A 14,037-nucleotide genomic window follows, 5' to 3' on the forward strand; every position below is an offset into this window, starting at 1 on the left:
TCATAAAATTATCTATAAAAAACGTGTTATTACTTTTTTTCCTACGAGCCACCGTTTCTGAGATATAATGATTCAAAAAATAGTAAAAGTTGTGAGACTTTATAAGAAATTTCTGTAGACTGGTTGGAACTGTCATAAGTTCATCAAATTAATAATGAATCGACGAAGATGCTGCTAAAGTTCGACAAAATTGATATGCAGCTTTAGTATTTCTCGTGCAATCGGAAATCTGAACATAACTTTTTTTTGAATCATTATATCTCAGAAACGGTGGCTCGTAGGAGAAAAAGTATTGACACGTTTTTTGTAGATAATTTACTGATCTACAATTCTTGTATAAGGCATTTTCATGATAAAACTCACCGTTTTGCTGATAATAGCGAAAAACTCATTTTTTTGACGACACCTATCGGACAATCGCGAAATCTTCTAAACCGTTACATTTCTTGGGATTATTCAGAAGTTTCTAAGGTTGCCGTCATTGTTCAAAATAAACTTACGATTTTGAACCAAAAAATGTAGGAAATACAAAAAAAATATTTAAAAAAGTGCCAAAAGTGTCACAAACGTGTCAAAAAAATGAGTTTTTCTTGATTATCAGTAAAACGGTGAGTTTTATCGTTAAAATACTTCAGACAAAAATTATAGATCATAAAATTATCTATAAAAAACGTGTTATTACTTTTTTTCCTACGAGCCACCGTTTCTGAGATATAATGATTCAAAAAATAGTAAAAGTTGTGAGACTTTATAAGAAATTTCTGTAGACTGGTTGGAACTATCATAAGTTCATCAAATTTATAATGAATCGACGAAGATGTTGCTAAAGTTCGACAAAATTGATATGCAGCTTTAATATTTCTCGTGCAATCGTAAATCTGAACATAACTTTTTTTTGAATCATTATATCTCAGAAACGGTGGCTCGTAGGAGAAAAAGTATTGACACGTTTTTTGTGTATAATTTACTGATCTACAATTCTTGTATAAGGCATTTTCATGATAAAACTCACCGTTTTGCTGATAATAGCGAAAAACTCATTTTTTTGACGACACCTATCGGACAATCGCGAAATCTTCTAAACCGTTACATTTCTTGGGATTATTCAGAAGTTTCTAAGGTTGCCGTCATTGTTCAAAATAAACTTACGATTTTGAACCAAAAAATGTAGGAAATACAAAAAAAATATTTAAAAAAGTGCCAAAAGTGTCACAAACGTGTCAAAAAAATGAGTTTTTCTTGATTATCAGTAAAACGGTGAGTTTTATCGTTAAAATACTTCAGACAAAAATTATAGATCATAAAATTATCTATAAAAAACGTGTTATTACTTTTTTTCCTACGAGCCACCGTTTCTGAGATATAATGATTCAAAAAATAGTAAAAGTTGTGAGACTTTATAAGAAATTTCTGTAGACTGGTTGGAACTGTCATAAGTTCATCAAATTAATAATGAATCGACGAAGATGTTGCTAAAGTTCGACAAAATTGATATGCAGCTTTAGTATTTCTCGTGCAATCGGAAATCTGAACATAACTTTTTTTTGAATCATTATATCTCAGAAACGGTGGCTCGTAGGAGAAAAAGTATTGACACGTTTTTTGTAGATAATTTACTGATCTACAATTCTTGTATAAGGTATTTTCATGATAAAACTCACCGTTTTGCTGATAATAGCGAAAAACTCATTTTTTTGACGACACCTATCGGACAATCTCTAAACCGTTGCATTTCTTGGGATTATTCAGAAGTTTCTAAGTTTTCCGTCATTGTTCAAAATAAACTTACGATTTTGAACCAAATAATGTTTACGAAATACAAAAAAATATTTAAAAAATTGACTGTTTTCTATTAAAACGTAAAGTAAGGAAGTCATAATTAAATTTTAAGTTGTTAGATTTGATTCGTTTGTTGGAGGTTTTGTTTTACGACGAAATAGACTTCTGTGGTTTTGATTCAAACAATATGATTAAAATCCAATTTGCGATATGATTTTTTTCATTTTAATAGTACGGGGGCACGAAAAAAAAAATGAATTTATAGTATTTGTAGTTCCAAATTCGAATGTAAATAATGGTAAATCATCAACCTCAACTTCTTCATTATTGGTAATTCGAATGAAAGTGAAAATTATTGCGTTGAACTAACTTAAGGAAGTTTTTGAAGGATGGAATCTTATATTGTAGAGTTTCATCGAGTAGAAGTATTTATAGCGAATTTGGAAAAGCAAAACTGCATTGTAGGCCTTGTATTCACCAAAAAAAGGATCAATGTGACCTTTGTGTCTCTGGAAAGAAGCTACAGAATCGACACATCGATAATTCTTCAAAAATTTATGTATAATTTGATAAAAAGTTGATGCATTTGCCAGGGCGGGATTAAGATTTATAAGGCCCGGGACTAAAATAATGACGGGGCCCTTTTAAGGAATTCGAAAACCCGGAAAAATTCACAAAATAATATCGGAATGATTTCCAAATGATGGGGCCCTCTTGGACCTGGGGCCCCAAGCCCCTAGCTTAATCCGGTCCTGCATTTTACTTTTGATGGCACGAAGTTGATATAAAAATGACTTCGAATGGATTTGCAACAATTTCGTACAATGTCATCGAATCAAATGTATCAAAAAGTGAATAAATTATTTAGTATAGTAATAAAAACTTGATGAGTTGACATACACAGATGGAATGTGACAATACGCTTGTAAAACGACTCGCTCAAATCCTCGATACTATCGAATTGAATATTTAAATCATAGATATTTCAAAAACTAAAATACCATTCGTCCTGGATATATAACAGGAGATACTAATGTTAATGAATTGTGTGCCGTACAGTACAGACTAACAAACTCAATTTTGACATGACGATTGGGGAAAAAAACTCAAAAAAGTCAAGAATCAAAATTTCCAAAATACGACCATTTGCAGCAACTTCTTTTTTATACACTTTTATTGGAATTACCTTTGATAAACTCGAAGAATACGACAAATAATCAGAGTGGATTACCATTTTTTTTTTTTTTGGTTTAATAAATTATACCAGAAATATTATCAACCAATTCGGTTTTTTATTGAAAAAAATCCTCTGTAGATAAAGGGAGTAGCGCCCTATTGTCAACATATTCTCTTCTTTTTCATTGTATTGTCAATTGTGAAGCAAGTGATGCGAGTGAACACGGCTCCAGATAAAAAGCTTTGATAACTGTTCATATTTTATTTATCGACGTAGTACATGGGCCATATTTACTTTATAACATTTTTATAATCAAAAAGTAAGTTGATTATACTTGAATAACTAATCAAACACCAACTAAAAGTTGAATCTCATGTAAGAAGGAAACGGAACTCGATTCTAAAGCTTCTTATGTAAAATATTGAGATCTGAAGATTAAAATATCGCATCCCCACGTACGTTAAAAATCTTAATAAAATGTCGAACTGAATGTTACACTTTACGTATAATAATTAAAAAAAAAAAAAAACAATTCGTTTCGTTAATCGCGTTTTAAATGTAAAATTTTCTTTATATTTTAATAGTGTGTCTTAACCGATACTTTTTAAGCGACGGTAGAAATTTTTTTCGTCTAGGTCTCTCATACTAATATCCTTTGATCAATCTATTAAATATCCTTTATGAAAAGGGATTCAGTGACAATGTTATGCGCCTGTCGCTGGAATTCTCTCGATGGCCAACAGAAATTTGCTGCAGATCAGTTTATAATCAACGACACTAAGTCTATTTACTATTCTCTAGAATGTGCATATCACGAGATAACGCGACGTTTCGATACTATTTTAATAATCATGATTATTAGTCCGGTAGCTGACTGTGTGGCGGTATCGCGGGTCATGTTCAACTGATTTGTGTCGAGATGGATTTTAAAGGTTTTGTTTCCCGACTTGTCGTTTTTTATCCATACAAAATGTTTTAGATTTATTCGTTAATTATTATTTTAATATAAATCTATATATACGATCTATCAATAATTTCGAGGGCGGTATCAAGATTTTTAAAATAGATTTTCAAACATACGACTGAAATATCTTATTACTTTCGATTAGAACTAATTTTTTTTTTAAAACTAATCAAATATTCCAATGTTTGTATATCAAAGAATCATTAACGATAAAATCTATAACAAAAAATCAATTTTTCAAATAGAAAATTATCATCAGAGTACGGCAAAATGTTTTATTTGATATAGAAATACATTTCCTTAAAAATCTATATTAATCCGGTCAATTTAGACATTTCCATCAATCTGAAAATTAGTGAAATTGTTTAAAATACAATTGAAAATGAAATTTGAACGTTCTACATCATTCCCTTGGATGGAAACAATTTTATTTAAGGTCAAAGGTCAAAAAATGAGTTTTTCTTGATTATCACTAAAACGTTGAGTTTTATCGTTAAAATACCTCAGACAAAAATTATAGATCATAAAATTATCTACAAAAAACGTATCAATACTTTTTTTCCTGCGAGCCACCGTTTCTGAGATATAATGATTCAAAAAATAGTAAAAGTTGTGAGACTTTATAAGAAATTTCTGTAGACTGGTTGGAACTATCATAAGTTCATCAAATTTATAATGAATCGACGAAGATGCTGCTAAAGTTCGACAAAATTGATATGCAGCTTTAATATTTCTCGTGCAATCGGAAATCTGAACATAACTTTTTTTTAAATCATTATATCTCAGAAACGGTGACTCGTAGGAAAAAAATTATTGATACGTTTTTTGTAGATAATTTAATGATCTACAATTCTTGTATAAAGTATTTTTATGAGAAAACTTACCGTTTTGCTGATAATAGCGAAAAACTCATTTTTTTGACCTTCGACCTTGAATAAAATTTTTTCCGTACACGGAATTGATGTGGAACGTTTCAAATTTTATTTTTAATTCTATTTTAAACAATTTTACCAATTTTCAGATTGATAGGAATATATGTAGCTTCAGTCATTTTTTTTTTTTGGTCTAATTTGACCGGACTATATAGAGTCCGATTAATAATTCAAAATTGTTTGCTTACTGCTAATTTAAACTCGCCCTTTCGAATTCCAATTCCAACGGACCAATAAACAGGAGATATTAATAATAAATTACCGAACATGTGCGTTCACAAACTAAAACTTAGTGAAGAAGTGAGTGTGAAAAGCCCTTCCTCATCACGAGGAAGCGGGAACCCTCTTGACAAAGCGCGCTACTGTAGGCGAATGGCAGTAGTCGAAACCCATCACAAATTGGATACGAGAAGTGCCAGTTTGCAGACTTGGACGTCGTCGTCGGCAACAAAAAGGTAAAGTTTTGTTTAGGAGTTTTGTTTCCAGCATGTTAAACGATCCGTAATTTTATAATTTAACTTTTAGGGGTAACCGTCGTTTTTGTTTGCACGTACAAATTAGTTGGACTATTAAAATTGTATTATTGCAACTAATTTATTTGAAAGGAAGTTATTTCAACACACAAACTATTTACAATATTTATCTAGGTTTTCAGAAACAATAAAAAGACAATTAGTAAAATATATACACAAATAAATCAATAAGACATCTTTATTATTTACCTAAATGAACCGTAGACATTGAAAATTTATTTAACATAATTGAGTTCGGCGCTTTCCCAGCACCGTCATTTCAACAAGTTTCTAACCCTAGATATTCAATATATTGCATATACAATTGAGAATTTAAACCTAGTGTAACGAGAGCCATCTGTAGTACTCTAGTCGAACTAGCATTCTACAGAAAATCGTTAAACATTAATTGTTATACTGAAGCATAGATGGCGTATAAGCGGGTGATGCCATCTAGAGAGCGGTATTAAAGACTTAGCTTTTCATTTTATTTTTATTCATAGAAAACTGAAATTAAAAAAATTTAGTTTATATATTTAACACATAGAGTGCTGTACTATCAAAATATAATTATAAATTTCTCATTATTTTTGACGAACAAAAAAATCATGATAATAAACATTCTAGACTAAGATTTTCATATATAAAGTAATTAGTAATTGAAAAACTGAAACAAAAGAGAAGCATTCAAATTTTTAATTTGCAAAAATCCATCTCAAATGTATGACGTGTATTATTCAGCATCACAGATCGGTTTGGATTAATTTCCATTTACTGTTAATTAAAAAAAGTACAGCGGGAAAACGGGCACACAAATGGAAACATGAACAAAAACTTTTCTTTGATATGTGGATAAAATATGGAGAATAGGCGAATTTTAATAACCTAACCTAATCTTCAAATAAAATTGCTAATAGATATCGTACGTATGTGAAGGTTCGTTTTTTTATTTTTAGGAATATATCTGTTGATAAGTAAGTAGAACGACGCATGTTTCATTTATAAAGTTATTTCGTTTTAATGAGATATATATTATTTTTTAAAAAATACGAGTAGCATAAGATACAAAAACATACGATCAGAACTAGGACAAAATTTCCATTATTTCATAGATTTTCAAGAAAAAACAATATATTTCTTATATAAACAATATAAAGAAACTAATAATTATTTTTATATAATAAATATAAAAGGATTTTAGCTCTACTAATTCAAATGCATCGTCAAAATTAAAAGTATTGCGAAATAATTTTAATGTTACAGTTATTTAGGTATATATGCTGATCAAATTTCATAAAATGAATTTGTCATGTGTGGAGGGTCAATAGAAACTTAACCTCAAATTTGTGGGGTGGTCACCTCTGTCCCCCGGCCACCATCTTGGAAAAAGGGGTGAAACACCTTTTTCGGGATATCTCTGAAACTATGCGTCTTACAAAAAATTCGTAAAGACATAATTTCTTGCAAATTATTCAACCTACAAATATGTTTATATAACTTTTTGTCCTAAATTTGAAATTAAAGAAGTTATAAGCAAAAGGGTGAGAACTTTTTTGCTCTATAACTTCTAATAATAGAGAAATTTTTCTCTGTTATTTTTTTAATTTCATTAATCAAAACTGGTCGCTCTGAGTATTTGGAATTTCTGTCGAGTGACTCGAATTAGTTTCTTTTTCCACGTTCGAGAAAATTGAGAAAAATGATGATTCCATCGTTGATAACATAATCTACCTGAATCTGATGTACTTACCATACAGGAGCATATATACATTGCAGTGTCGCTAAACATATTTTTTCCTAAATCTAAGGAAATTGGGCAATTATAATATGTTATGATATTGCTTAATTACTAAATGAAATTATCGTCATATATCTAAAAATTTTCCATTTTTAATAAATCATCCAATATAATAAAGTAGTTTTGAGAGTTTCTTTATATAACAAGCAGAGGAAATTCATCGGAGGGCTCTTATATTCAATTAACTTTAAAATAAGATGAGTAGCTGTAGAGCCATTACGAGAAAATGGAAACGAAAAAATAAAAGGCACCCTCAGAAAACGCCTGTTCGTTTGGAATGATGATATTTATGAGATTTTAATTAACTTTTTTTTTCTTTTTCAAACAAATACTCTAATTATTTATCTAATCACATAAAAAAGTTGTAATATATTAGTTTCAACTATTAAAATATATATTCTATCCTAATTATTTAAAAAAAAAAACGTATTTATTTTTGAAATTAATGTTTGGTTAGTAGTTTCGACAAAACGTTGAATTTCTACCCGGATAAGAACTACCCTCGTGAATATAACCTGCGCATCGCATATGAATGAACTAGATTTTATAGTCCAACGATTTTTTGCGGTACGTTAACTTTTTATATTTGTAGAAACGGGAAAAATAACGACCAATCGCTTTTTTATACCTTACGGCAGTGAGTGGTGAAATTAAAATAAATCTGATTCAATAATTTAGTAGACAATTCATATACGGAATGTTTATTTCAAAACCAAAAAGTTCAAACTGTTGTGACCTAAAAGGTCATATTTTGGGCTCCGACTATGTTCATCATGTTAATGTGTGTTGTCAGGGTTCGTTGCAAGATTTTCTTGTGTTTAATATGTACAAAACTTTTGTATGCCAGGTTAAAAAAAATTACCCGCAAAACTCATGAGTTTACAGAAAATAATGAAGTAAATTTTACAAATTAATATGAATGGATCTGACCTTTAGCAACACATGAGGAGAATACAAATAGGACCATATCCGTGGATTGCGATTAGGAATTAAATAAGTTCATTCAGTTAATTGTCCCGGATTAGGTAGTTCCACGAGTCAAAGTTTGCCGTTAAATCCAAATTAAGGTCGTCTAAGTTTTAAATCCCAAGAAAGGTCCTATGTCCTAAACTAGGTCGTTAATTAAATTAAAAAGAAAAATGTACAAAATACAATCTGTGAAAAATTTCGCCAATTTATAGACTACTAAAAGAAATAATTTATAACTTAATTTTTTAACATTTCCCGAATGCAATAAAAAAAGGTAGTCTATAATTTGGAGCCTAACCTAATTAGAACTATTTCTGCTTTCACAAAAAAAAAGAGCTTACCTTCCATTTCAACGAAGGGAACTTATATCTACTTCTTCTTGAATGTCAATTAACAATTTGATATTCTAGAATTTTTGAAATCGGCGGAAGGCTTTAGGCCGCTGACCAAAAGAACAAGGTAACTACCTCTCCAATCGTCAAATTCTCAGTCGGAAATATCACGACATCCGCAAATATAAAAATTTATAATCAAATCCATAATGAAAAATTCCACATCGGTTGACAGTCCAAAGGAAAATATGAATGAAGTTAGCAGCAGACTTCTTGAGGAAAATCGGGTCACACGTCATGACGACAATCTAGTCAGGAGCAATAATAGCTCAATTTTAAAAACACTAGCTTATAAATCACTCCTCAAAACAACCTTTCAACGGACTGAGCAACCAAAAATCAATATCCGCAAAATTTACAAAATACTGCACGAATAACTTAATTCGTGAACAGTTAACTAGATGTCGCTCGAACCTTCTAAGGAGAAACAACTTTGCTCTTACAAGCAAGGCCAAGACTTAACCTCAAAAGAAAATAAACCAAACATTGAATTTGTTTATATAAAAATAGTTCAACAAAAGGACAAATTAAACTGTGTTAAATAACTTAAATTCCAGGAATCCAGTATGTCACCAACAAGTACATACAAAACTACAAAAGAGGTATGTAAATATTATGACAAAATATCTTATAAAGAAAATTATTTACAAAAAGAAGTTGATTGGTTTATATCGTATTATGTTTATAACAACAAAAGTAACGCAAGCTGTGAGCAGTGAAAAAGTTACACTGTTTTTTTCTTATTTATAATTTAAAAACTCATTGGTTTAATACCTATACAGGGCGTTTACATGAAAATTTCGATCTCTTGTAATTTAGATATTAAAAAATGTTGATACAAACGTTTATTTCTAAGGACTATAAAATAAATGCACTATTACACGTATACAATTTTGATATCAAGAAAAAAATCCAATAGAAATTCGAGTTTATTTCAATTATTTAACGAAACAATAAAATTTTAAATTTTGCATACATAAATCATATCATATTACGTATGTACCTACTGGCTTCGCATTTCAGACGGATTTTCCATTGCGCGCTCAATTTACAACGTTGCCATTTATCGAGTTGTTATGAAAGCGTGGCGGAGCTTTGAAATTTCAGTTGAAGCTTTACGTTAGCGAGTGTAGCTTACAAAGCTAATTTTTCCGGTGTCCGATCCGTCGAGTTCGAAGACCCCGCTCTTTCGATGATCCGCGAATTTAGTTCGAAAGTGAAAATCGCAATGTTGATCATACGGTGTTTTCCCGAAATATAATTTTTCATCGGTAAAGGGTTTGTTCGAACGGAGAATGATCTATTGTTTTGTTTTCGTTTTACCAAAACGAAAAATCTCATTAATTTTATGTTTAAGACATCTCCGTCTTATTTTAATTAGTTATTTCTGATTTTCGATTACGTTTAGGTGTTTTATTGAGGCATATTATTATCGTAACGTTCTGTAAAATATATTTGACTGTAGGAATACTAAAATATCGAAAAAACTATGTACGAAATGATTGTGCATTTTTTTGCATTGTAAAATATCGAGCCCTAAACTAATTCTAAACGTGGATTAGGTAAATAAAGAAGGAAGAATCAGAATTTTGTAATATTTAAAAGAAATCGCCGCAGTATTTTGCCCTAAATAACTGTTTAAAAGTTAAAATTTGTCATTTTTGTGATCGGTTACAAAAACCAACGTTTTACTTTATAGAATATCATGGAAAACGATTCGTGTTTTTAGATTGCGTGTTCTGAAACTTGCATCAACGTGTTTAGTCAAAAAAAAACATAAGAAAAGTGACAATTTTTTAGATATTAATAAGACCATAACAGATCGGATGTAAACTATCTCGAAATATGTCGTCAAATTTTTGAATATACAAACGCAATCAAAATTATTTCAAAAATGATAGATAGGATGTTTCTTCTACAGAATTAAAACATAAATAAAATGGTTTCCTAATCAAATATTAGTCCCCGGTTTGATAGAATATATCCGTCACTATATCTCATTGATAAATCCCCTTATTTTATTGAGCAAATATGTCTGAAATAAAAACGGATAGAAAGATTGATAACCCGAGTAATAAGAGGGGTTTTACCATTACCAGTTATGATATTATACGGTGCTCGATTAAACGGACAGTCTCGTTGTTAATTCCTTATTTTTGTTTTCGTTCTGTCATATATATCCGGGATAAATTAGATTGATGTATCGAAAGATATATAAAAATAACCGTATATAGTTTGGAAAGTTATTATATTTATTTCAAAACTGTTCGCTTCACCGACACTTTAACTAGTTAAAACGGGTTTACTGCGGCAAAATAATCAATATAGCTGCCATCTACATAGTTGGGGTTTATCGCTTGTCTCATATTATGCAAAACCGGACTTTTTAAATAAGGATTTAGTTTTAAAATACAATTTTATAGGTAAATTATGGTAAATAGTTGTTTACAATAAAAATTAAACGTTTGATCAAGATTATTAAGTAATACTTTAGTCGGTTTGGAACGTTTAATTTGAATAAAGTATATTTGTAATACAAACATTGTTATTTACACTTAATGTTTTAGTATTAACATTTTATAAAAACTGTTTACTTCAACTTCAGGTTTGCAATTTAGATTTGTTTATCTAATTTCTATTTTTAGATAATGCTTTTGTTCGGAATTTCCTTGACATAAATACAAAATATTCAGCGCAGTAAAAATCAACTTATAGAATGTATATATTTTCGAAATGATCAATCACTTTAATTATCAGTTGGTCAATTTTTCACACAGGTAATAAAGAAATTTCCGAAAGGTTTCAAACAATATTTATTATTACAAGCCGTTTTCGAAATAATTAAAGTGTTCCGTACATAAAACTCCCTCTGTATATCAACTGGAGCGATTACATTGAGTCAAATCCCTGTTTTTACTGATGATCGATAAAATTTATAGAAAATATATAAAAATTTCAAACAATATTTATTATTACAAGCCGTTTTCGAAATAATTAAAGTGTTCCGTACATAAAACTCCCTCTGTATATCAACTGGAGCGATTGCATTGAGTCAAATCCCTGTTTTTACTGATGATCGATAAAATTTATAGAAAATATATAAAAATTTCAAACAATATTTATTATTACAAGCCGTTTTCGAAATAATTGAGGCGTTCCGTATATAAAACTCACTCTGTATATCAACTGGAGCGATTGCATTGAGTCAAATCCCTGTTTTTACTGATGATCGATAAAATTTATACAAAATATATAAAAATTTCAAACTACATTTATTATTACGAGCCGTTTTCGAAATAATTGAGGCGTTCCGTACATAAAACTCACTCTGTATATTAACTGGAGCAATTGCATTGAGTCAAATCCCTGTTTTTACTGATGATCGATAAAATTTATAGAAAATATATAAAAATTTCAAACAATATTTATTATTACAAGCCGTTTTCGAAATAATTAAAGTGTTCCGTACATAAAACTCCCTCTGTATATCAACTGGAGCGATTGCATTGAGTCAAATCCCTGTTTTTACTGATGATCGATAAAATTTATAGAAAATATATAAAAATTTCAAACAATATTTATTATTACAAGCCGTTTTCGAAATAATTGAGGCGTTCCGTATATAAAACTCACTCTGTATATCAACTGGAGCGATTGCATTGAGTCAAATCCCTGTTTTTACTGATGATCGATAAAATTTATACAAAATATATAAAAATTTCAAACAATATTTATTATTACGAGCCGTTTCCGAAATAATTGAGGCGTTCCGTACATAAAACTCACTCTGTATATTAACTGGAGCGATTGCATTGAGTCAAATCCCTGTTTTTACTGATGATCGATAAAATTTATACAAAATATATAAAAATTTCAAACAATATTTATTATTACAAGCCGTTTTCGAAATAATTGAGGCGTTCCGTATATAAAACTCACTCTGTATATCAACTGGAGCGATTGCATTGAGTCAAATCCCTGTTTTTACTGATGATCGATAAAATTTATACAAAATATATAAAAATTTCAAACAATATTTATTATTACGAGCCGTTTCCGAAATAATTGAGGCGTTCCGTACATAAAACTCACTCTGTATATTAACTGGAGCGATTGCATTGAGTCAAATCCCTGTTTTTACTGATGATCGATAAAATTTATACAAAATATATAAAAATTTCAAACAATATTTATTATTACAAGCCGTTTTCGAAATAATTGAGGCGTTCCGTATATAAAACTCACTCTGTATATCAACTGGAGCGATTGCATTGAGTCAAATCCCTGTTTTTACTGATGATCGATAAAATTTATACAAAATATATAAAAATTTCAAACAATATTTATTATTACAAGCCGTTTTCGAAATAATTGAGGCGTTCCGTATATAAAACTCACTCTGTATATCAACTGGAGCGATTGCATTGAGTCAAATCCCTGTTTTTACTGATGATCGATAAAATTTATACAAAATATATAAAAATTTCAAACAATATTTATTATTACAAGCCGTTTTCGAAATAATTGAGGCGTTCCGTATATAAAACTCACTCTGTATATCAACTGGAGCGATTGCATTGAGTCAAATCCCTGTTTTTACTGATGATCGATAAAATTTATAGAAAATATATAAAAATTTCAAACAATATTTATTATTACTAGCCGTTTTCGAAATAATAGAGGCGTTCCGTATATAAAACTCAATCTGTATATCAACTGGAGCGATTGCATTGAGTCAAATCCCTGTTTTTACTGATGATCGATAAAATTTATAGAAAATATATAAAAATTTCAAACAATATTTATTATTACAAGCCGTTTCCGAAATAATTGAGGCGTTCCGTACATAAAACTCACTCTGTATATCAACTGGAGCGATTACATTGAGTCAAATCCCTGTTTTTACTGATGATCGATAAAATTTATAGAAAATATATAAAAATTTCAAACAATATTTATTATTACGAGCCGTTTTCGAAATAATTAAAGTGTTCCGTACATAAAACTCCCTCTGTATATCAACTGGAGCGATTACATTGAGTCAAATCCCTGTTTTTACTGATGATCGATAAAATTTATAGAAAATATATAAAAATTTCAAACAATATTTATTATTACAAGCCGTTTCCGAAATAATTGAGGCGTTCCGTACATAAAACTCACTCTGTATATCAACTGGAGCGATTACATTGAGTCAAATCCCTGTTTTTACTGATGATCGATAAAATTTATAGAAAATATATAAAAATTTCAAACAATATTTATTATTACGAGCCGTTTTCGAAATAATTAAAGTGTTCCGTACATAAAACTCCCTCTGTATATCAACTGGAGCGATTACATTGAGTCAAATCCCTGTTTTTACTGATGATCGATAAAATTTATAGAAAATATATAAAAATTTCAAACAATATTTATTATTACGAGCCGTTTCCGAAATAATTGACGCGTTCCGTACATAAAACTCACTCTGTATATCAACTGGAGCGATTACATTGAGTCAAATCCCTGTTT

At 29.7% G+C, this 14,037-nt stretch overlaps 1 protein-coding gene across 6 annotated transcripts in view; it reads left to right on the plus strand.

Moving 5' to 3' along the window:
• Nucleotides 1-14,037, plus strand: part of LOC130448885 (GTPase-activating Rap/Ran-GAP domain-like protein 3) — a 65,327-nt gene that overhangs the window by 10,683 nt on the left and 40,607 nt on the right. For 2 of the 6 annotated variants that reach the window (XM_056786455.1, XM_056786456.1), the window contains exon 1: nucleotides 9,658-9,801. The exons of 1 other annotated variant lie outside the window; for it this stretch is intronic. Coding sequence is in view for 1 of the 5 variants with exons in the window: in XM_056786460.1 (XP_056642438.1) it covers nucleotides 5,225-5,307 (83 nt within the window). In the remaining 4 variants the exon portion in view is untranslated. Of the gene's footprint in view, nucleotides 1-5,195; nucleotides 5,308-9,003; nucleotides 9,126-9,628; nucleotides 9,802-14,037 lie in introns of those variants that run through there. 3 more of the 6 variants (XM_056786460.1, XM_056786461.1, XM_056786458.1) reach the window with 3 other exon arrangements.

Source organism: Diorhabda sublineata, chromosome 9 (assembly GCF_026230105.1).
Source record: "Diorhabda sublineata isolate icDioSubl1.1 chromosome 9, icDioSubl1.1, whole genome shotgun sequence".
NCBI classification, from domain to species: Eukaryota; Metazoa; Arthropoda; class Insecta; order Coleoptera; family Chrysomelidae; genus Diorhabda; species Diorhabda sublineata.